This window comes from Nyctereutes procyonoides, unplaced genomic scaffold, assembly GCF_905146905.1.
Source record: "Nyctereutes procyonoides isolate TBG_1078 unplaced genomic scaffold, NYPRO_anot_genome, whole genome shotgun sequence".
In the NCBI taxonomy this organism is placed as follows: Eukaryota; Metazoa; Chordata; class Mammalia; order Carnivora; family Canidae; genus Nyctereutes; species Nyctereutes procyonoides.
In genome coordinates this window covers 1726484-1748085 of record NW_026575024.1, presented here as the reverse complement: position 1 = coordinate 1748085, position 21602 = coordinate 1726484, and the positions used below count along the sequence as shown (strand labels likewise).

The 21602-nt window shown below is 65.6% G+C and overlaps 1 protein-coding gene across 3 annotated transcripts in view; it reads left to right on the top strand.

Moving 5' to 3' along the window:
- The window catches only part of CDH4 (cadherin 4), a 500836-nt gene that overhangs the window by 464228 nt on the left and 15006 nt on the right, over nucleotides 1-21602 (top strand). For all 3 annotated transcript variants that reach the window (XM_055302565.1, XM_055302570.1, XM_055302579.1), the window contains 2 exons: nucleotides 5014-5186; nucleotides 13585-13722. In XM_055302565.1, the coding sequence (XP_055158540.1) occupies nucleotides 5014-5186; nucleotides 13585-13722 (311 nt within the window). The remainder of the gene's footprint in view (nucleotides 1-5013; nucleotides 5187-13584; nucleotides 13723-21602) is intronic.

The following is a 21602-nucleotide window of genomic DNA, read 5'->3' as shown; positions in this document are numbered from 1 at the left end:
AACACTGCGCTACTCGCTGACTTAGTTTCCCAGGTTGTAGCCGCTTGCAGCATGTCTGTTCTCTGCACCCAGACGAGGGCGAGACTCAGTGAGCCCAGTCCTAGCCTGACCCCCTGGAGGCCACTCGGTGCTGCGTCCTGGAGCTCGGGGCTGCTCGGCCCTCGGTCCTACGCGGCAGGCTCCTCCAACCTCGCAAGGAAAGAGTAATAATCCACAGTGATTATCTTTTAACTAACAAAAAAAAAAAAAGACTTTAATTGGAACTCCTGATCTCCCCAACCCCCTTGTAACCGTGTGAGGACCTGTATTATAAATTTCGAAATTAATGTCGCCTTAAAATATTAAATAGCTAAGAAATCTATATGCTGAAAATGAAGTCAAAGAAACCTTCATCTAGATAACGCCGAGTTTTTTCGCTTAAATAGATTATTCTATTAGTGGCCCGTTTATTTATTTATTTTATTTCTGTGCCGGCGGAGGTCTCCCCGAGATGAGTGCCACAGACTGATGCACAGATGGTGCCAGATACTTGAAAGTCATCTGAATATTAAGAATTTAAATCTTTAGCCTCAGTGATTTGAGCAGAAAGCCAATTATGGGGCTGAATTAGTTTTCAAATTAAACTGCAGTTTAAGGCTTGTGAAATTAATCCTTTAAGGCGGAGGCAGAGCTGGTACACGGATTCCGCCCGAGAGCCGACCCCCCGGCTTCCTCCCGTCTCCTGCGGGTGCGATGATGATCGGCAGACACGGCCGCGCCCCGGGGCGGCAGGCAGCGTCCCCCTGAGATGAAAACACGAGCCGGATGTTCTGTTTCGCTTGCCAAGGAGAACGGAAGCCTGGCTCCTGGCGGGAGCGGCCGGAGGAGGCGCGCAGAGAAAGCCCTGGAAGGATGAAAGCTCTGCTCCCCGTCACCCGGACGCGCCCTCATGCCCTGTCACTGCAGATGTGGGCGGCCGGTGGGAGCGCTGCCTCCCCCGGGGCCCGGGACCGCGGCCACGTGGCTTCCACGGACACGCCAGGTGGCACCTGTGGACACTCCATGTGACCGGGGCTGCTGGGGCATGGAGGGGGCAGGAGGACCAGGGGCACAGCCCACAGGCCGGGCCACATCGCCCAGACCCCGGCCCCAGGCACCAGCTCGCAGGCAGCTCCTGGGCGCCCCCCACCCCGGGGACTCCCAGAGCACCCCCCAGGGCACATCTGGCTTCCAGAAGAGGACCCACAGGTTCCAGGAGGCTCAGGGACTCTGCAGGACCAGGCCCGGGAGCGGCAGCGGGGTCTGATCCGGGCTGCACACACACTGCCAGTCCCACCCTGAGCCCGGCGGGGCCGCAGACATGACCCCAGGCCCCAGGAAGGCGTCCGGTGGAAGGGTCTCTCTTCTCGTGCCTCGTTAGCGGGGGGTCAGCCGGGGCCGCAGTGAACCGCCCAGCTCAGCCCCAGCTTAGCCCTGTACCGGGTGGAGTGGTGCCCGCCGCCCCGACGGGGCTCCACCCAGAACCTCGGGATGCGGCCTTGCTGGGAAACGGGACCCTTAACGTGATTGGTCTAGACGAGCTCCCGGCCACTAGGACTGGTGTCCCTTCTAGGAAGAGGCAATCGGGAGCGGGGCACGGGGGAGGCCGGTGACAGCGGCCGCAGAGGCAGGAAGGGCCCCTCCACTCCCGGCACCGCCAGAGAGCGCGTGGCCCGCTGACGCCGTGGTGCTGGGCTTCTAACCTCCAGACCCCGGAGCTCATGACGCTGTCCCGCTTCAAGCCGTCCCCGTCGCCTGGTGCAGCCTCCCTGCACCTGCCCCTTCCCTGTGCCCCAAGGAGACCGTCCACCTGCCCCGCCCGAGCCCTGTGGGAGGGCGTGAGGTCAAGGCCGTCCGCCGCCGCCTGTGGGGGGCCACCTCTAGGGCCAGGCCTCAGGTCTGTCCACCCAGACCCCGGGACAGAAGGACACAGAGGAGGCCACAGTGTCCACTGCAGGCCGTGAGGACCTCCGGGCCTCAGAGGGAAGAGCCGTGACCAGGGTCAGAGCAGGGGTCAGAACAGGAAACAGACGGCGGCACAGGGACCTGCGGCTCAGGGCCCAGGTTAGAGCCCGGCCGCGGGTCAGCGGGTCAGCACACATGGGGTCTCGGCCATGCACAGGCAGGACGGAGGCCGCCTCCCCCGGGGGGCCCTCGGGGCTCTCAGGAGCTCCTCCTGCCTCTTCCCACCTCCCTGGCCCCGGCTCATGTCCGCTGTCCCGCGGCGCCCCCGTCACGCTGGGGCCGAGCGCTCAGGCCGCCTGACCGTGGAGGGGCGACCCCGCTGGGCTTGCCGAGTCTCCTTCCTGGGAGAAACCGAGGCTCTAGGCTCTAAACATGAAGTCACAGCTTCTGTTGCTCAGTTGCCTTATTTCTTTTTCTATTTTCCTTTTTTTTTTTTTAATTAACATTTTACTTTCTGACAATCGAGTGATAGACTTTGAAGGAACCGTGGACGATACAGAGAAACCACAAAGGAGAAACCAAAATCGCACGGGGCGCCGCGCTCCGAGACGGCTGTCGAGGCGTCCGCCCCACGCCCCGTGGCCTCCCCTCCTTTGCACGAACACGTGGTCATTTCAGAGGCTGGGGTCACACCGAGGACCGGGGACCTCGTTCCTTCCCAGCGAGCCGCATGGATGTCATGGAAATCTCAAATATCATTAAGTGTCCTTCTGCGACGTTCTAGTGGCCTCACGCTGCTCCATCACCGCGAAGTTAGAGTAACATCATCATTTATTTAACCAGCGCCCTGCCGTCCTGCGGTTAATAGCATTTATTATGGGTGATGCTCTTCTGCACCCCCAGATGGAAGCCGGGTCAGGGGTCTCTCCCACTTGGACCTTGTGTCCGGGATCCACACGCAGCGTGCCAAGACGGGGTCCCCACATCCTCCACCCGGTTCCCCCGACGGCAACGTGGAAATACGTGAAGCCCACCCCACGGGGAGCAGCACGGACTGTTAGTCCAGAGCCGGCCGGCGCCGGGGCGTCGAGCAGAGACCCCGAGGCAGGCGGCGGCATGGAGAGCTTCTCAGTGGGAAGGGGCCGCTCGGGGCGGGGGGTCCCTGATGGGGCTGTGGGCCCGGGGAGTGGGAGGTGGGCATCGCGTGTCGTTGGCTGGGGGCTCGCCTCTCCGGCTGGCCCTGGGCCAGGAGCCAGGACAAAAGCTGGGGGAGCCGTCAGCCTAGATCAAGTGCCCCCCGTTCTGGGCACATTGGTACTGGGCGGCTGTTGGGCTCCCTGGACGGTTACAAGACAGGGTCCGGTTCCGCCCAAGTCTGAGCTGCAGCGAGTGCTGCCTCCCGCGCTGGTTCCCAAGGACAGTGGGTAACCTCCCCTGCTGGTTCCCTCGGGCTCTGGGTGCCCCCCCCCAGGGCTGGTTCCCTCGGGCACTGGGTGCCCCCCCCAGGGCTGGTTCCCTCGGCATGGTGCCCCCCCAGGGCTGGTTCCCTCGGGCACTGGGTGCCCCCCCCCAGGGCTGATTCCCAGGGATGGTGGGTGCCCCCCAAGGCTGGCTCCCGGGGGGGGTGAAGGGCCCCCCCACTGTGTCACCGTGTCGGGGTGGCTGTCCTACCCCGTGTGTTCCGTCTGTCAGTCGTGTCTTGACAGAACCACAGCACGATACCACAGCCAGGGTATTGGGGTTGACACGGAAGTTACGGAACATTCCATCCCTAGGAGGGTCCTCGTGTTGGGGATTTAACAGCCGCAGCCCCTCCTGTGCACCAGGGATTTCGTGGATCTGTTTTCTCGCGGACGCACAAGGCCAAACGTGGTGCTTGGCACCCAGTGGGTGTTTAGTCATATTCGTTGAGGGTTTCGTGCTTCGCTATCGGGAGCGGCGTGAGCACGGCCGCCGGGGCTCGGATCAATCAGCTGTGATGTTTTTTCCTGAAGATAAATTCCTAGAAGCGGATTTGTCAACTGGACACATTTTAAAGGCCAAACTGCCTCCAGAAGCTGAGGCCGTTGGTGCCCGGACACTCGGGGGCGGGGGGGGGGGGGGGGCCGGAGTGCCCGTCCCTGTATCTCGGGGCTACTCTGTGTCATCATTCTTTGTAAAGACTGTTTGCCTTTTGGGCACGAGAAACATGCCTTCCTTTCATTTCTTTGATCAATAATAAAGGTGATTTTTTTTTTTCCGAAAAGGAGGAGCCGAAAGCATCTCAGTGATAAAGATTTGAAATTCAGGCTCCTTGACTGGAGACGAAGCCAAGGGGCCACGACGGGTGTGTCGGGCGGCGGGGTTACCAGCCGGCTTATCCCACGTTGTACTTCTGGTATTTTCCCGTGAAAAGGCTCTGGTTTCCGTGGGCGTGTTTTATCTTTGCCCACGGCAGGGAAGGGTGGACACCGAGGGAGCTGCAGGTGCCGCCCTCAGAAGGCGGCTCAGCCCTGCACGCAGTCAGGGAGGCGGGCACTGAGCAGGGGCAGGGGTGGCAGCTGCCCAGCCCCTCGGGCCTGGGAGGCCCGCACCCCAGCACGTCCGCCGCCCGCGCGGGCTCCTCTCAGCCCATTTCCCATGTGACCCCCAGCGCCGGCTCCGTGCCTCCTGCAGAACCGGGCCTGGCCCTTCTCCATGTGCCTCCAAGTGCCCCCGCGGCACCTGCCACACTCAGTGTGAGACACAGGGAGCCGAGGCCTGGACCGTGTGGCCCAGGGGTGGGGGGAGCGCTGGGTGGGAGCTGGGTCTGCAGCCCCCCTGCTGCTCCTCCTCTCTGGGCCCCAGTCCCCCCACTGCCCGCCACCACGAGGGGAGGTCAGAGCCCATGGGTCACAGGACACTTGCGGTCCCAGAGGAATCCTTCAGAGGTTCCTGGCGGGGACGTGGGGCAGCAGTTTGCTCTCTGGCACCGCCTCTGACGACGGGCAGGCGTCTGGCACGCAGGCGTCGGGAAGGATGTGCGGCTGCCCCCGTGTCCACAGGGATCCGCCTGGTGTGGCCGCGGATGCCGCTCATCATTTCCACCGAGATGCTTTCTCTGTCTCCCAGGCACCTACGTGATGACAGTCACGGCCAATGACGCGGACGACGGCACCACGGCCAACGGGATGGTGCGGTACCGGATCGTGACGCAGACACCGCAGAGCCCGTCCCAGAACATGTTCACCATCAACAGCGAGACAGGGGACATCGTGACCGTGGCCGCCGGCCTCGACCGGGAGGTGAGGCGGGCGTCGTGGGGCGGGGGGAGCGTGGCCCCCAGGGGACCTGTGTCCTGTCGCGCCCGCTTGGCAAGGCCGCGAGGGTGCCTGGAGTGCCGCCCCCGGCACTCGAGCCGTCGTGAGGTTTCCGGGCAGGCCCGAGGGGCGGGGGCTCAGGAGAGCTGCTCTGGCTGCAGCCACGGCCAGGCCGCGGGGGCGGGGGCGCCTGACCACCGTCTCGAGAGTCTGCACCCACACCCTCCTGGAGCACCCATCCTGCGCCTGACCCTGGCATCCCCTCCCTGATGCAGTGGGGCGCACAGGAGGGGCAGCACCACCCCCTGCTCAGCCCAGGAAGGATCGGAGCCAAACAGGCTTACTCTCACCTTCCCGACCCTGTGTGACCCCAGGAAGCCCACATCCCTGCTGGACCCCAGAGTCCACTCCCAACCAGGGCCAGACCCCAGAAGGAGGCTGCGTCCAGAGAGGGTGGGACAAGGCGGCTTTGCTGCAGCCGCCACCGGAGAGGCTTTTTCCCAGTGAGTACAGGGCGTCTCCAGGCACTGGGCCACGTGTCCCCATCTGGGTAGATGACACTGTCCCGGTCACCTGCCTCCGGGGCTCCTGGAGGGGTCATTAGCCGCTCCCAGCTGAAAGCCCCGGCTGGCGGCACCGAGTACTCTCAGTTCCCCGCCTGAGCGTCATCGTCTCCTGCCTCTGGGCCTCCACCACTGCCTCCTGCTTGCTCTGTGACCAGAGGCCAGCATTTCCTCTAGAGGATACGTGACTTGGTTTACCCTCGAAAGCATGTGGCTCCCGGGACTGGGAGGAGACCCTGACTGAGCTCAGAGTAAACAGGTTGAGCTTCTCACTCCTTGCTGGGGCTTGTTTGCAGAGCCTGGACCAGCTGCGTCCTCGCTGGGGGCTTGTTTGCAGAGCCTGGACCAGCTGCGTCCTCGCTGGGGGCTTGTTTGCAGAGCCTGGACCAGCTGCGTCCTCGCTGGGGGCTTGTTTGCAGAGCCTGTAGCCACACTTGTCCTGATGGCCTCTGGCTCCCCCTCCCAGAAAGCCTGTGGGCTCACCGTCCGGGTCCAGGGCTCACCTTGGTCTGGGGGCACTGAGCTGGGGCCGTGCTGGGTGTGGATTTTCGGGGCTACTTTGCAGCACGTTCTATCCACCCCAGGCTGATTCCCGTGCCTGGTGGTCCCGGCAGCTTTGAGGGGGGCGCCAAACTCCCCGAGTGTAGCCCTCACCCCTGGCAAAGCTGCCGGAACACGTCCAGCCACTCTGCCCGACCTGCGCCTTCCAAATCAATAAATGCCCAGTGGCAGCTTGGGAAGTGCCCCCCACCCACCCCGAGAAGGGCACGCGGAGCTCCCCTTGGCATTCCTCGATGGTACCCGGGTGGTGGGCTGGGGCGAAGGGGCATGCGAGAAGTAGCCTACGTGACCTCGTGGTGGCGCAGCCATGAGCACGTTAGGGGACACGTCTGAGCCCCATGGTGATGCCAGCCTGGCAGGCCAGCAGGGAGGCTGGGCCCGGGTGGGGGGCGAGGACTGGTGGGGAGGCTTCAGATGCAGGGATTCAGACGTCCTCTGGGCCCCATGTTGGGGGGCACATGTGGCGGGAGAGGCAGATAGGCCCTCAGGACTCCGTGGGCGCACTGCGGGGGGATCTGTTGGGGCCCTCCCACCCTCCCAGGGACCAGGGAAGACGCCCTGTCCATGTGGACCAGGCCCTGGAGTCAGGGATCAGGACAAGGGGCTGCTCCTCCTGGCCCCGGAGGGCTGCTGCCGTTCTCTGGGGAGGTGGACAGCAGGCCGTGACAGTGACCCCTGGGGAAGGCCACCGGACAGGTCCACGCAGGGACAAATATTTGTTTTTTCCTTCCTTGTTTAGAAAATTCAGACAAAGGTGCTGTGGGTGAGGCACAGGGCCTGGAGCGCTTGTTAGATGGATGGCTGCCCCCCCCGAGGTCCCAGGGGGGCTGTAGGGGGTGGGGAGCAGAACCTGAATGAATGTGCTGCAGGGGGGGTGCAGGGGGGCACACAAAGGGTCATGTACCGACGAGATGCGCTCACGATGGAGAAATCAGGGGAGGCTTCTCCGAGGAGGTGGCCTTGCTCTGAACCTTGGGGGCTGGTAGGCTCCGTCGTACACTCTGCTCTTTGGGATGGACGACCAGCACCCACTTTTCCAACCGCTGCGCATCACACATCTGACGTGTCGCAAGCACCCACAGAGCCACTCCGCGGGGTCCTTCGTTCACTCAGAGGCGTGAGCTAAGCAGCCGGGCGCCCGCGGCCTGAGCTGCACCCTGGACCCACCCTCGATCGCCCGGCGTCCGCGGACAGCTGGCGCGGGGCCCCAGAGCGGTGACCTCTGCCCCCGAGGCCGGGCAGCGTGTCCCACAGCCCTCGGAGCCCCGCCCCACCCATCCTGCTCTGGGACTGACCAGGCTTTGGGTGTGTGTGACCCCGCCTGGTTCTTACCAAGTAGAACTACTGTGCCCTCCCGCTGCAACTCCAGCGGATCAGCGTCTGCTGCGATTACTTTTTGTTTTGTTGTGTTTCTCAGCCTCCGAGCGCCCCCCCAGGGGTCCTGGCTCTTGGGGCCTTTCTTACTAGATTGCTGCATCCCTGCAAGGTGATGCCCTAAGTCTTATACTACAGTGTGAGTAGTTGATAGAGGCGGGACAAGGTGGCATTTGCACCGTATCAGAGAGTAGAGCCTGGAGCTGCAAGACGGACGCTCCAAGGATCTCAGGATTTGGGGGGCGGGTCTCTTCCCCTGGGAGCTGATTCGGCACAAGCAGGGAGTGCTCAGCCCTGATGGGAGATTGCTACTGCCCTCACGGCGTTCAGGGGGCCCTGCACAGAGCGAGGCAGCGCCTCGAATCTGCGGCTATGCGCCCTGCCAGATGCCCGGGGAAGGGGGGCTGAGGGCCCGCCATGGACCCCGCACTGGTTCCCCTTCCCACGTTGCTCACAGGCACCCCCACCGTGTCCGCCTTTGAACTTCGGGGAGAGGAAACGAGAGAGCGGTGGGGGCAGATGTGGGCCAGGGAGCACCCCCGCTGGCTTGCCCCGAGTTACCCAGACACCCCTGGGTGGGGCCACTCAGCGCAAACGTGACAGCAAGGGAACCCCACCCCGTAAAACCTGCGGGGCGGCCACTGGCAGGGGGTGGAGACCCCAGGAGACATGCCAGTCCTGCCCAGCCGGGTGCCCATCACTGCCCAGCCAGGTGCCCAGTCGCAGCCCAGCCGGGTGCCCACTCGCTGCCCAGCTGGATGCCCACTCAATGCCCCAGCCAGGTGCCCACTGACTGCCCATCTGGGTGCCCACTCGCTGCCCAGCTGGATGCCCACTCACTGCCCAGTTGGGTGCCCACATGCTGCCCAGCCGGGTGCCCACTCGATGCCCAGCTGGATGCCCACTCAATGCCCCAGCCAGGTGCCCACTGACTGCCCATCTAGGTGCCCACTCGCTGCCCAGCCGGGTGCCCACATGCTGCCCAGCCGGGTGGCCACTCACTGCCTATCCAGGTGCCCACTTGCTGCCCAGTAGGGTGCCCACTCCCTGACACCACCCCAGAGGCAGGCGGGCACTCAGGCCCACCCGACCCAGGTGCCAGAGCTTCGGCCCCGCGGGAAGGTCACGCGAGCCGGTTTCTCCACGAGGCTCCTCCCCAAATCTGCCGTCCCCCTCCTCTCCCTGTGGGAATATTGATCCTCACCCCGGGAAGCGCAGCATCTTTGGGGGGAAACACCGCAGACCCTCCTGGAGCCAGCTTCCCCTTCGGCAGAGCGGGAGCCGTCTTTACGAGGGGAAAATCCACGGACGTCACTGCCACCGTGTCTAATTCGGCAGAGCTATGTAAATTGAGCGTTTTTACGTGATTAAAATGTCAGGAGGGGCCTCGGTAAGATGTGAGAGGCTCGCGTGTCTCCTGCGTGCCCGGCCGGGGCGCCCCTGCTGCTGACGTAGGTGGCCGGCCGCTCTGGGACCAGGTGAACGTGCCCCCGGCCTGTTCTGCAGGTGCAGGTGGCCGCTGCCCCAGGGCTGTGCTGGGCCACCGACGTCCTCAGACCCACTCCGCCCACGCCGGGGCGAGGTGGCTGCGTCACGGGCCCCACCCAGGCTCCCCATCCCTGGGGACGCCAACCGTCACCTGTCACCCTCATCAGGCTGCAGTGTCCCCCACACGTGGCCGGGCCACGGCCCCTCACAGTCTTACAGGATCTTTAGGAAGCCAAAACCTGCACCTTCCTATAGTTCCAAGCCCGCAGCCCCGTCCCCTGGCGGCTCAGGCACTGACCCAGAGAGCGGGAGCACCCCAGCCTCGGCCAGGGAGGAGGGGTGCTGGGAGGGCCTGAGTTGCAGTGTGGACGCCGGGCTCTCAGCTTCAATGGAGACCGCATCCCGGCCGCCGGCCCACGACAGACGCCTGGTGTGGGTGGGGAGACTCGGGCCCCGGAGCTGCGGACACCATTCTCAGGCTGGGGGGGGGTGGTGTGACTCCAGCAGCCCGTGGGGGGCCATGCCGCGGGCCCGATGCAGGCCGGGATGCAGGCCTGGCGGCCGGTGTGGGGACGGAGACGTGGGGCCTGCAGGAGGTTTTGATGCTCTTCTAGGGCGGGTCAGCGACTGCATTATTGATGGATGTTCTGCAAAATTTAAACGCTGAGCTTTGGGGAGGTAGGCGAAGACCCCGGGGACCACCCCCTGTGGCTTTCTTTCTTCTCTTCAACTTGGAAATGGCCAGATCACATTTTAATGAGTTCATCCCGGCACCGCTGCTGATGCGGCCGAGTGGGAGGAGATGCTGGGCAGCAGGGGGCGGGGGGCGCGGGGGCACCTGCGTCCGGGTGGGAGCAGCCGTGGCCAGCTGGCCTCCAGCGGACAAGCCCCCAGAGGCACCTGCAGGCCAACTCCCCACCCAGCCACCTCCCTCCAGCTGCACTGGAGACCCCGTGGGTCCAGAGCTGGGTCCGGGGTCATCTCTGTGTCCCCGAAGAGCCGGGCCCCAGGCACACGGCCCACCACAAAGTAGGAGGGTGGCACCCCTGCACCCCAGGGCCGTGGCTCTCAGGACAGAGCCCCCCCAGGTGACGACGGGACAGTCGCGTCAGGGGATCTGTGTCCAGGGACGCCAGGTGACGGCTACCCCCTCAGCCTCCAGTGCCGTTCCAGAAGGGGATTTGGCAGAAGAGCAAAGGGTGAGGGCTCCTGGGTCTGAAGAGCCTACTTTGTAAAGCAGAAGCGACAGCCCAGGAGCCCGGGGGCTCCACCAGGGTGCAAACTCCTGATCAGGGCCGTGAGGCCGGATCTCAGAGGCCCCCCCACGGGAGGCACAGCCTCTGGGGCCCCACCCACCCCTCCTGTGGCTGGGAGATCGCCCCCCACCGGGGCCCGGGAAGCCCCCCACCCGGCCTCCAAAAGCAAGGCGGGCACACCTTCCAGTGGTGGTGGGCTATGCACACGTGTGTACATGCAGGCGTGGGCGTGCACACAGGTACACAGACACGCACACACGGGTGTCCACATGCGTACACTCACGGATGTACACAAGGACCCGTACACGTGCACGCGTGTACACATTACACACACGAATACACCTGCACACACGTACACACTCACACACCCACACACGCATGAGCCTGCACGCGGGCACCTGCGCATACACCCGTGTGTCCCTGTGTCTCCAAGGGCAGTAGCCACGGGGTCCCAGGGAGAGGCTGTGCGTCGGTGATAAGGGGGAAGGAAGGTTTGTGACTCCACCTTCCAGCCACATGGTCCTTCTCTGGCTAAATCCGTCTCCCCGGGTCGGCCTGTGCCCTCTCCTGCCTTCTGCTCCGGCCCTGGGCGTGGGGGCTGGTCCTGGGAGGCCAGGTGGGGCTTGAGGTTGGGTGGCTCCCTCCGCCCCGGTCCCCGTCCTTCCCACCCGGTGATCAGACAGGCCGAGCCCTGACAGCCCGGCCCCCCGGGTCCCGGTGAAGCCTCCCCGAGTGGGGCCCTGCCATGGGCCTGGAGCAAGGCGGGCGCAGGGGCAGGGGCATCGCGACACCCGGGTTCCCTCCAGCAGCACCAGGAAGGGGCCCCACCAAGGCCTTAGGAGGCTCCTGGGGCAGCCCCACTGCTGTCATCACAGCACGGAAATGCAGTCTCATGGTCTGGGGCCTCCACCTCGGGGCTGCAGCCAAGGAGGCTGAGCCGTGTGGGCGCCCGGCCGTGGGCCCCTCAGGCCTGCAGAGCCAACGCCGACCCATCCCAGACACCCGCTCCCTGTTGTGCCTGCTGTGCTGTCCTCTGGCGGCTCCGGAGACGCCTCCGCGGCCGGGCCTGTGGGGTGGGTCGGCCTGAGGGGCGTCCCCAGTGTCCACCCCCGTCCCGTGCCCAGCTCCTGCAGGATGGAGCCGTCCACACCGCGCCCCGTCCCCGCCACTGTCCTCAACCCGGGCCAACGCTCGGCACATCTGGAAAGAGAGAGCAAGTGCCTGTGGCTCAGAGCTGTGCTCATGGACAGTCACCCTGTGCCCGGGGAGGGTGGCACTGCCACGAGTCACGTTCTGGACGGCAGAGAGGGGGCGAGCGTGACGTCCTGGGCTCTGGGGGCCCTGCCTGTGGGGCATCAGCAGGCAGTGAGCGGACAGGCCACGCGGACGCTGAGAAGAAAAGCAGAGTCCAGGGAAGAGCGGGTGTGGGAGGGAGAGCCAGGGGCGGGGGGGGGGGCGGGGGGACTGGCATTCCACTGTGGAAGGGGTCGGCCTGCCCATGAGGGGACAGACAGAATGGCCCTCAGCTGCCCTGCATGGGAATGTGCTTGAGGAGCAGAGGGAGGCCAGATAGGTGGGGGGTGGAGGAATGGGCGGGGGGATGCAGGGATGGATAGGGGGACAGAGGGATGGGCAGGGGGATGGAAGGATGGATGGGGGGACAGAGGGACAGAGGGATGGGCAGGGGGATGGAAGGATGGATGGGGGGACAGAGGGATGTGGGGGGGGCAGAGGGACAAAGGGATGGGTGAGGGGACGGAGAGATGGAGGGATGAGCAGGGGGATGGAGGGATAGAGGGATGGGCGGGGACAGAGAGATGGGTGGGGGATGGAGGATGGACAGGAATGGAGGGATGGAGGGATGGGTGGGGGACAGAGGATGGGCGGGGTGTTAGAGGGGCGGATGGAGGGATGGAGGGGGGCGGGGGAGACGGAAGGATGGGCCGGGAGGGATAGAGGGCCGGATGAGGGGAGGGGTGAGGAGAGGGATGGGTGGGTGCGTGGACAGAGGGATGACAGAGGAAGAAGGGGAGAAGGTAAAGGTTAATCTTCTGAGAGAAAACCTGAAACCCGCCGCCGCCCCCAAGCAGACAGACACAAGCTCTTTCCATTACTTTTTTCATGTCTGCTGGGTTCGCCCCCTTTCACAGCTGTTTTACTCAGTTCCCTTAAGCTGCGGGAGCGCCCGGCGCGCGAGCCCTGGGCTGGAGCCCAGCACACGGCATGTCACAGCGGGGACCGGGTGACCGCCGCCCACCCTTGACCACCGCCCCGCACGGGTGGGACGGGACGGAACGAGTGGAGGCGGGAGGCCCCCGAGCCCTAGTCCCCCCCCCCACCCCGGCCGGGCCCAGGCAGGCTGCCCGCGCTCTGGTCCCACACCCGCACACCCGTGGCCGTCAGGCCGCACCCCCACTCCCGCGGAAGGCTCCCCGGCTCCCCCCACCCCGGCTCCCCGAGGAGCTTGCGGCGTCCCCCCCTCAGCCTGCCCTGGAGCCACCTGCCCAGCGTCGGAACAGGTTTCGGGCTTTAGGGCCGCGGGAGCTCTGCGGCAGGCGGACACGGCTCTAGACGTCGGCTTGGCCCGGCCCGTGGTTGACCAGCCGACCGCCGTCCGCACGCGCGGGATCCAGGGACTCCCCACAGCCCCTCAGAGGCCCCGAGCCGCCTGCAGGTGTCCGGGTGCCACACGGGGCACCGGGGCCCTCAGTGGACAAGCTCGCCGTGCGTCGGCCTGTCTGTTGTCAGCGACGGTCACTCCACGGGAGCAGAGAATGTCCAGGGCAGCGCAGGGGGCTGGCCCGTCCGTGGGGTCGTCCCTGTCTCAAGGGGTTCATCCTGGTTTGCCAAACCCCCGCAGTACGGTGCCCTCCCTTCAGGCTCGGCCCCACACACCCCTGCAGCCCCGAGGCCGGGCCCTGACGTGGACGCAGCCAGGCGTGTGCAGGAAGCACGGGAAGGGACCGTCCTTCCAGTCCTGGAGACGGGGACGCCGAGAGCTCCCAGGGGCCCCGCGGGCCCTCCCACCTGTGGGGACCGGACCACAGCCGCTAACGCCGCCTCGGGGAGCACATGTGGGTGAAGAAGCCCGTAATCCCAGTCCCAGACTGACGTGTGTCCTTCCCTCCCCGTCCCTCCCAGAAAGTCCAGCAGTACACGGTCATCGTTCAGGCCACAGACATGGAGGGGAATCTCAACTATGGCCTGTCCAACACGGCCACGGCCATCATCACGGTGACCGACGTGAACGACAACCCGCCGGAGTTCACCGCCAGCACGGTGAGTGTCGCGCCCCGGGCAGCGGGCTGCCCTCGGAGGGAGCTGGGCAGAGGGCGGTGCCGCCGCGGTCCCGGGCAGCAGGAGGCTGGGGGGCGCCCAGGTGTCTGCGGCAGGGGGAGGCCAGAGGAGGTGGCCTCGGGGTGGGGGCGGCAGTGGCAGGTGCCCCGATCCGGCTCAGGGAGGCGCCACACAGAGGGACGGGGACGCCTCGGAGGCGCCCAGGACAGGGTGGGCTGCACACTCCCTGAATGCGGTGCTATTGGGGCTCAGTCACTGTTGGAGGGATGCGTGATCGTGTGCGCGGGGTGGGGCCTGCGGGGGGATGCCCAGGTGGGGCCCGCCCGGGGCAGGCCGTCCCTGCCGGCGAAGCTGAGCTCCCCTCCGCAGCAGAGCGCAGCCTGGAGGCCGGGAACACGCTGCGAGCCCTTCCCCCAGGCTTGGCTGCTGGCTGCCAGCCCCCCAGGCTGCTCCCCACCAAGGGCCCGAGTCCCTTCGGGGACGAGTCTAGAACCCGAGTCATGGGTGCCCCCCCACAGGGAACGTCCTAGCAGCAGAGCCCTGGGGTCACAGATTGCAGCAGAGCGTCACTGCCACGAGGCCCTTCCGCATTCAGCGTCCACATGCTCGATGGCCCCTCGGGGCCACCCCACAGTCTGCAGGGCCGGCCTCTGCTCTCTGCGCTCTCAGCACCGGGCACTCTCCCGTGATGCCTCCCCCAGGCCTCGGGGGTGCTGACAGCTGGGGGCACGGCCCTCCCTGCAGGTGCCCATCCTCTAGTGCAGTGGGTGAAAGGGTAGGGCGGGAGAAGGGGGGGTCAGCGAGGGCTCCCAGGGTGCCGCTGGCAGGTTGCAGCTGCCCCATGGATCTCCGGACGGCCTCTCGGAGCCGCCCCCCGAGGTCCAGGCCACTGCGGGGCCAAGGGGACGAGGGTGTGACAGCAATAGGCACATCACATGGCACGCTGGGGAGCGCCCCTGCCAGGCCGTAAGCCCCCCAGCCCCCTGTGAGGGTCAGGGCCCGCGATGTGGCAAAGGCCGAGGCTCAGAGAGGCTAAGTCCCTGCCCAAACCCACTGGGCCAGCCCCTAAGTGGGAGCAGCTGGATTGGACCCCAGAAGCCAGGCTGATTCTGCAGCAAGCAGGGGGCGTGGAGGAGGGAGGGGGGAGATGGAGAGGAGCACCCCCCTCCTCCTCCCCAGAGCCGTCAGCCCAGGCAGGCATCTCACAGGCCAGAGTCCCGGGGTCGCCCCACCCCGGCGTCCGAGCGTGCCCCCGTCCTGCACCCCCGTGCCTCCACGCCCCGAGTGCTCCTGTCCCAGAATCAGAGACCCCAGATCCCACCCCCCTGCACCCCTGCGCCCTGCAGCCCGTCCCCCACGGCCCCCAGCCGACCTCGCCCGTGAGGACAGAGCGCCATCTAGCGGGCAGACGGCGGATGGCGTGCAGGGGCCCCACCTGGTGAGGGGCGCGGGGCAGCCGCTCCCACTTGCACTCCTGGGCCAAGGAGCCCAGGTGGTTGGACGTGGTGAGGCAGCCCCCTAGGGGGCTGGGAGGAGAGGGGTGCCCAGGCCTCGGGCCCCAGCGGGGCCTCGCCCACACTGGCCCAGCAGCCCCGGCCGCCCTTCCTCCTTCCCCCTGCGCCTCTCCCTGTGATGACAAACGTCCCTAGGACACGCCGGCCTGTGCTGGTGCAGGAGGGCCACGCTCCTGGGTGAGCACCAGCGCAGGACACGTCCCGTGGGCAACGTGAGGATTGGAGCCGGGACCAGGCCAGCCCCTGGCGGTTGTGGGGCAGTGTGGGGGGGGGACCTGAGGATCCTCGGAACCCACCTGCTGAGTCAGGGTCTCCAATGGCCCACGGCAGGTGCCCGGGCGAGAGGTCACTGTCCCAGGCACACGTTCTGGTCCTGGTTCCAGCCTGCAAATGCTAGTTGTCTGGGGAGGTGTGGCAGCGGCCGCGGCCCTCCAGACCCCAGGACCCCCAGGACCCCCGGGAAACAGCCTCCGGCCCCCCGCTGTCACCATGGAGACCAAGCCGATCGTCCCTGGTGGGACTAAAGGATGGGCTTCCTGGCGCGAGGCACCGTGGTGACCTGAGAGGTGGAGGACTGAGCCCGGCCCTGCCGGTCACCTCCGCCCCCACCGGGCGCTTACGCTCTATACCCTGAGTGTCGGGGAGACTTGCCGCATCCGCACATCCTGAGCGGCCCTGGGATCGTCTTCAGCGCCTGTTGGAGTAATGTCAAGCCCATGGGGACGTTGCCAGAGCGGGAATGAGACCAGCCCCCCGTTCTGTGGGCCGCGGCGCCTGCGGAACGCCGCTCACCGTGGCAGGGAGCTGTGTGCGGCGTGGCGCTCGCGTCTAGAGGCTTCTGTGCATTTCCTAAGAGGTGTTCCCTGACGTGGCCACTGCCCCTTTGTCCACCAGAGACAATGGAGGCCCAGGAGGCGAGTTCCAGGGACCCCAGGACACATAGAGTCTAACCCAGACGGCCTGCTCGGACCCCATCATTGTGCCTCACGGCTGACCTTGCAGACCCCGAGGGTTTCTTCTCTCCCCTTCTGGGGGGGGGGGCGCCTTCCCTTCTGCAGCCCCAGCGAGGGGCCCGGGCTGCCCGACCCCTGCTCCTACAGGGCGGGCCTGCAGGGGGCCTCTCCCGCCCCCCGTCCCAGCCCCCGTCCAGCGGTGACACCTGCACTCTGAGTCTGAACGCCGTCTTCCCTTCTGCATGGCAGCCACCCCAAAAACACCCGTGGGTCCCCCAGAAACGCCCATCCTGGGAGGGCCCATGACGGAGCGAGGACAGGAGGGCTGTGTGAAGCACGAGGGGGTGGGCGTCCCTGATGCACACACACCCCTGAGACGTGGGCGCCGCGGGAGCCACACGGGGATCCTGGGGAGGAGCATCGGACCCCGAAGGTGGCTGGAGGGCGCCCTGGGGCAGATTCCTGCCCCGCAGCCGGTGGCGGGCACAGCCTGGCCCCCGGGACGTGCCGCTGCCCCTCTGCCTCGAGCGGCCCCCGGCCTGGAGCGGCCCAGGTCAGAAGAGCCCGCGGGCGAAGGCTGGGGGCGGCTGCGGACCTGCGGATGGATCCTGACGTCAGACCCACGGCCGCTGGGGTGGGACCGGCCTCCGTCCCGCCCCCGGGTGATGGGCCACGGTCATGGGTTCCCTCCGGGGGGCAGGGGGCACGCTGGCCACATCCCTGCTCACAGCCCGGCTATTTTTACCAAAGCCTAATCAGGAACAATCAGCAGAAGCTGAAGAGACGAGGGGATTTGCATGATCCGGTTCCTATTCTTACACGTTAATTAAAAGTTGTTTTCCCCTTGCCTGGGCCGCTCGCGGGGTCCTCCGCAGCCGCCGAGGGGCCGCCGGGCGTTCAGCGGGCCCACTGCACCCCTCGGGCTGGGGGCGCGGGCCCCGGGGCGCGACCTGCACTCTGCCCCCGGGGCCTCCGGTGGGCCTTGTCCTGGGTCCCGGGCCCCTCACACGCCCACGCGAGCATCTCCTGGAGTCAGGAAGCCCCTCATGGACCCCACCTTGGTCCCTCCTCGCTGTGTGCCCGTGGGCCGATGGCTGGACCCCCCTCAAGTGTCATTCGGTCCCAGGGTGACGTCAGGAGCATCCGCTGCTCTCTGTGAGCATCGGTGCCCGGACGATGCCATGCTGTGCTCCGCGTGCCTCGACGGTAGCCAGCCCTCCACCCCGGGCGCGCAGGGGCCTGTGCTCAGGCCTCCGCACCCCCGGGGTCCTGCCCCTGCTCGGACTTCGGGCGAGGGGCGCACAGCCAAATTGCCAAATGCTCCGATCTGAGCGCAGCCTCCTCATCTGTGGGGGGAGGGTAGGAGCCATCACGGTCCAGCGTCTTGGCTGAGGCTGTAGCGATGCGACGCGCTCCCCTCCACCGCCCGCTTGGACGGCTCGGCCCGCGCCCCATCCGAGGAGGCATGGATAAAATTACCTGTTAAGAAATTTGTTTTAATTAAATTAACATTCAAGTAAATGTCCCAAACCGAAGGAGAACGACCGTGGGCTCCCTGGGGTGGGGGAGGGGACCACGAGCGGGCGCAGAGGCTGCGCTGACCCACAGCAAGCTCAGCCCCTGCGGCGAACCGGTCACCCTCGGAGGTGCTGAACCGGTTTGCCGGAGGCGGGGCCGTGACCCGGGAGCCCTGGGTCCTGTGGGGCTGGCGCCCCCACGATTTTATGGTTTTTCTTGCGGTAACACTTGAAGTTGCGTCCTCGTGGACCCTGAGCCCTTCCTGCCAGCCCGGTGTCCACGTCCCACAGATGACCGTCCCCCGACCCTCTGGCCCCCCGCAGGCCGAGCTGCACGCAGAGGCGGGGCCCCGGCTCCTCCCCGGCCAGGTGCCGACCTCAGGCGAGTCCCGGTGCGCCTCGGCCTCGTCCCCTGGAGCTGGGGGCACCTGCCGACGGGTGCACACCTGCAGGCAGGCTGGGAGCCGGGGGCCGGCGCACAGGAGGCTTGGCAAGGAGACAACGCGCGTGGCCGTCGCTGTGCCGCTGGGGGCGGTTACGGTCCGCAGCATGTTCGTCCTCGGGCGGAGGCCGGCTCTTGAACCCGCGGCCCGACCGTGCTAGGACCGGTCAGCAAACCCCGTCTGCAAACCGAAATGCTGGGGGAGGTGAGGGCAGGGGAGTCCGAGATCTATCTTCAGCTGATTGCTGGGTCTTTCCCCCAGGCTGTCCCTGGAAGGAGCCCTTCCCCGTGTGTCCTCTCCCCTCTCTGGTGACAGCTCTGCGGGCTGGGGACAGAGGCTCAGAGGGGCCCCCAGACCTCAGTCCCTCCCCCGTGACATGCAGGGTCAAGGAAGACCCCGCCTAGACGTGGCTCCTGGTTCGATGCGGACCCTCCAATCCGATTCTGACCCTGAACTCAGAACCCAGAAGAAATCGTCATTGATTTACTGGACAGGAAAGTTCAATTTCAAGAAGCAAAACCCCTCAGAATGTGCAGAGGCGCATCCACGCACTTTCCCACAGCAGCCACGGACGCTCGAAGGCACGGCGCTGGCGTGTCCCCAGTGGGGTTCCGTGGGGACCCCTCCCCAGGCGCCCCTGCAGCCCCCGGAAGCCCCTCTGGCTCCGGGCCCCACAGAGGCACAGCCAACACCCCGGCCAGACGGGCCCCGGGCCGACTCCCGAGGCTCTGCTAAGGACAGCGATGAGCCCTGGGCTCCCGGTCAGGGAGGGCGCCCCCTCCCAGTGAGATGCCCCCACCCACGCAGGGGCTGCGGGCCAAGGGGAGGGGCTGCCCACCCCGAGGGCGGCTAGGGAGGCTCAGGTCCTCCGGCCCAAGCATGGGTAGGCTCGCTCAGAACGGAAACAGAAGCGCAGCCTCGGAGGTCACGGCGTCGCTCGAGGTGCATGGCGAGGGCGCCCGGAGGACCCGCGGTCCCACGTGTGGACAGGCTGTCATTCTTGTCCTCCTGGATCCTGCTTGGGCTTCGCTGTTCTCACCCTAATCCTCCTCTATGCTAATGTGACCTTCCCCCGGGAGCCCTGGATTTGGGCCTCGGAGCTGGGTTTGTGCTGGATGAAATCCCTGTCCCTCGGGACGGGGCGACGTTTGAATTCGGGACCCCCATCTAGGCGAGGCACTCTGTTCCAACGACCTTAAAATTCCGTCTTCTGCCAATATCTGCCTTTGCCTCCCGGGAGGCATGAGCAAGGCTCACCCTGTGCCTGAAGGTCTGAAAAAATTAAATTAAAAACTCATTATGGCCAAGGGAAAGTTAATAAGAAAATCCTAAGCCAGATTTATCAGCTTAAGACCCTTCTTTGTGAACCTTTATTAAACTCGCATGAATTAAAACAGACTCTTGGAATAACTTCACCCGGAGCCTGCAAAGGTCGGGTTCCGGGACCCGCAGGTCTCCCCTGTGCCGTGAAGCTCTGAGGCAGCCAGACTGGGTGGAGGCGCCCAGCAGCCCCGGCCGGCGCCCCTCGGAGGCCCACCCGAGCCTCGGCGCTCACGCAGCAACCCCAGGACCCACCCCGTCGTCGAATCCAAGGGCGACGCTGCCAGAGGATGTGAGTGGTCACGAAGCCTGAGGCCACGTGTGTCGGCACAGAGGCTCATGGGGCAACCCTCCTGTCGCCGGGACCCGGTGTAAGGACCAGAGCCCCTTGTCCGCCAGGTGGGGCACGGCCACCTGCAGGTGCCAAAGCACAAGGCCTCTGCCTCACTGCTGACCAGCAGGCCCGAGGTCACCTGACCAGATTGTGGCTGTACGGGAGGCTGAGAAAGCAAGTTCTGGAAAATAAAGGGAATTCAGGCAGGCAGCCTAACCACGTGCACAAACTGACTGTGGCAACTTAGAAAGAAAACTCTTCACGTCTCAGGAGCTGGAAACTAAACACGGACTTCAGGCACAGCTGGATCCAGGTGCCAGCGGCCACCAGGAGCCTCCCTAAGCCATGCTTCCCCTGGGCTGGCTGCACTCCTGAGCTCAGGCACATGGATCCAGGCGCCAGCGGCCACCAGGAGCCTCCCTAAGCCATGCTTCCTCTGGGCTGGCTACAGTCTCAGGTGTGCACGGCACCCCCACCCCACCCAACACCTTCAAGCAGGTGTGGGCACACCTAGGCCGGGACAGTGGGCACCAGGACTAAGCCACGGGTCCGTTTCTGAATTCCTGCAGGGGGCGGGTACAGGGGTCTGGAGCAGGGATCCAGGCTTGCCTGTAAAGGGCGTGTAGAAATTACTTTCACGTCTGGCACCATCCGCTCCCTGTCACAATCACAACCCCGCCACAGATAAGATGTAAATGAGGGCATGGCTGTGTGCCAATCACAGTTTATTAACAAAACAGGCGACGCCCTGAACTTGGCCCTGGAGGGGGCCAGCGCCTGTGCTGGTCTGTGTTCCCCGCAAGCTGCTGAGAGTCGGGGGTGCTGCAGCCCCAGGACCAAGGATGGTGATCCTGGTCACACACACACCCGAATTCCCAAGAAGTCTGGAGCGAGCTCACGCACTGCTGGCCGCCTCCTCCTGCCGTCCAGGGAGGTGGACACAGGCGCCCCTGGCCCAGGACTTCAGCTGAGGAAACAGGCCCAGAGGGGCTTAGGAATCCCCAAAGGTCGCACAGCTGCTTGAGGCCAGGCCAGACCTGAGGCCGCCTAGACAGACTCACCTGCCGGGGGACGTGGCTTTGTCACTCGTGGCGAGCTGGGCCCTGGCTGGGCTCGTCCCTCCCTCTGCGGCCAGGAAGCTGTGCTCTGGGGCCGGGAGCCTGGCCAGGCCCTGTGTGTCCCTCGCAGAAGCCCTGACACGTGCCGGGAGCTTTGTGTGCATTGTGCTCCATCCCCAAGCCCCCGGGGACATGCTGTGCCCATTTTGTGCATGACAAAACCAATTCTCATTCAGCACAGGTCGCACAACCCCTGAGTGGCACCGGCCTCCTGCTCTGGGGACATGGTGACGCCCCAGCAGAGGGAATGGCCCTGGTGCGGCAGGCGGGGAGGGCCCAGGCAGGTGGGCGCCAGCGGGAGGCGGGTCTCCAGGAGGGCTCAAGGGACAGCAGGGCAGCAGGGAGCCTGCCTCTCCCGCCCCTCTGCCTGCCGCTCCCCCTGCTTGTGCGCTCTCTCTCCTTCACTGTCTTACTGTCAAATAAATTAAATCCTAAAAAAAAAAAAAAGTTTCAAGACAGTGAGAGCAGAGCATTGACCAAGTCCAGCCCTTCTGTGCAGGCCACGCGCCGGGGGGGCGGCCCTGGGCGGGATCCTCACCCGGAGGGGTGCTCGGGTTTCTGGCAGCGCCGCACACGGACACGCACATGGTGCCTCGGCCACGAGGACCACCCTCTGATGGGAGGGGCTCGCAGGAGCTAAGGCTCGGTGTTGGGTCACCCCCC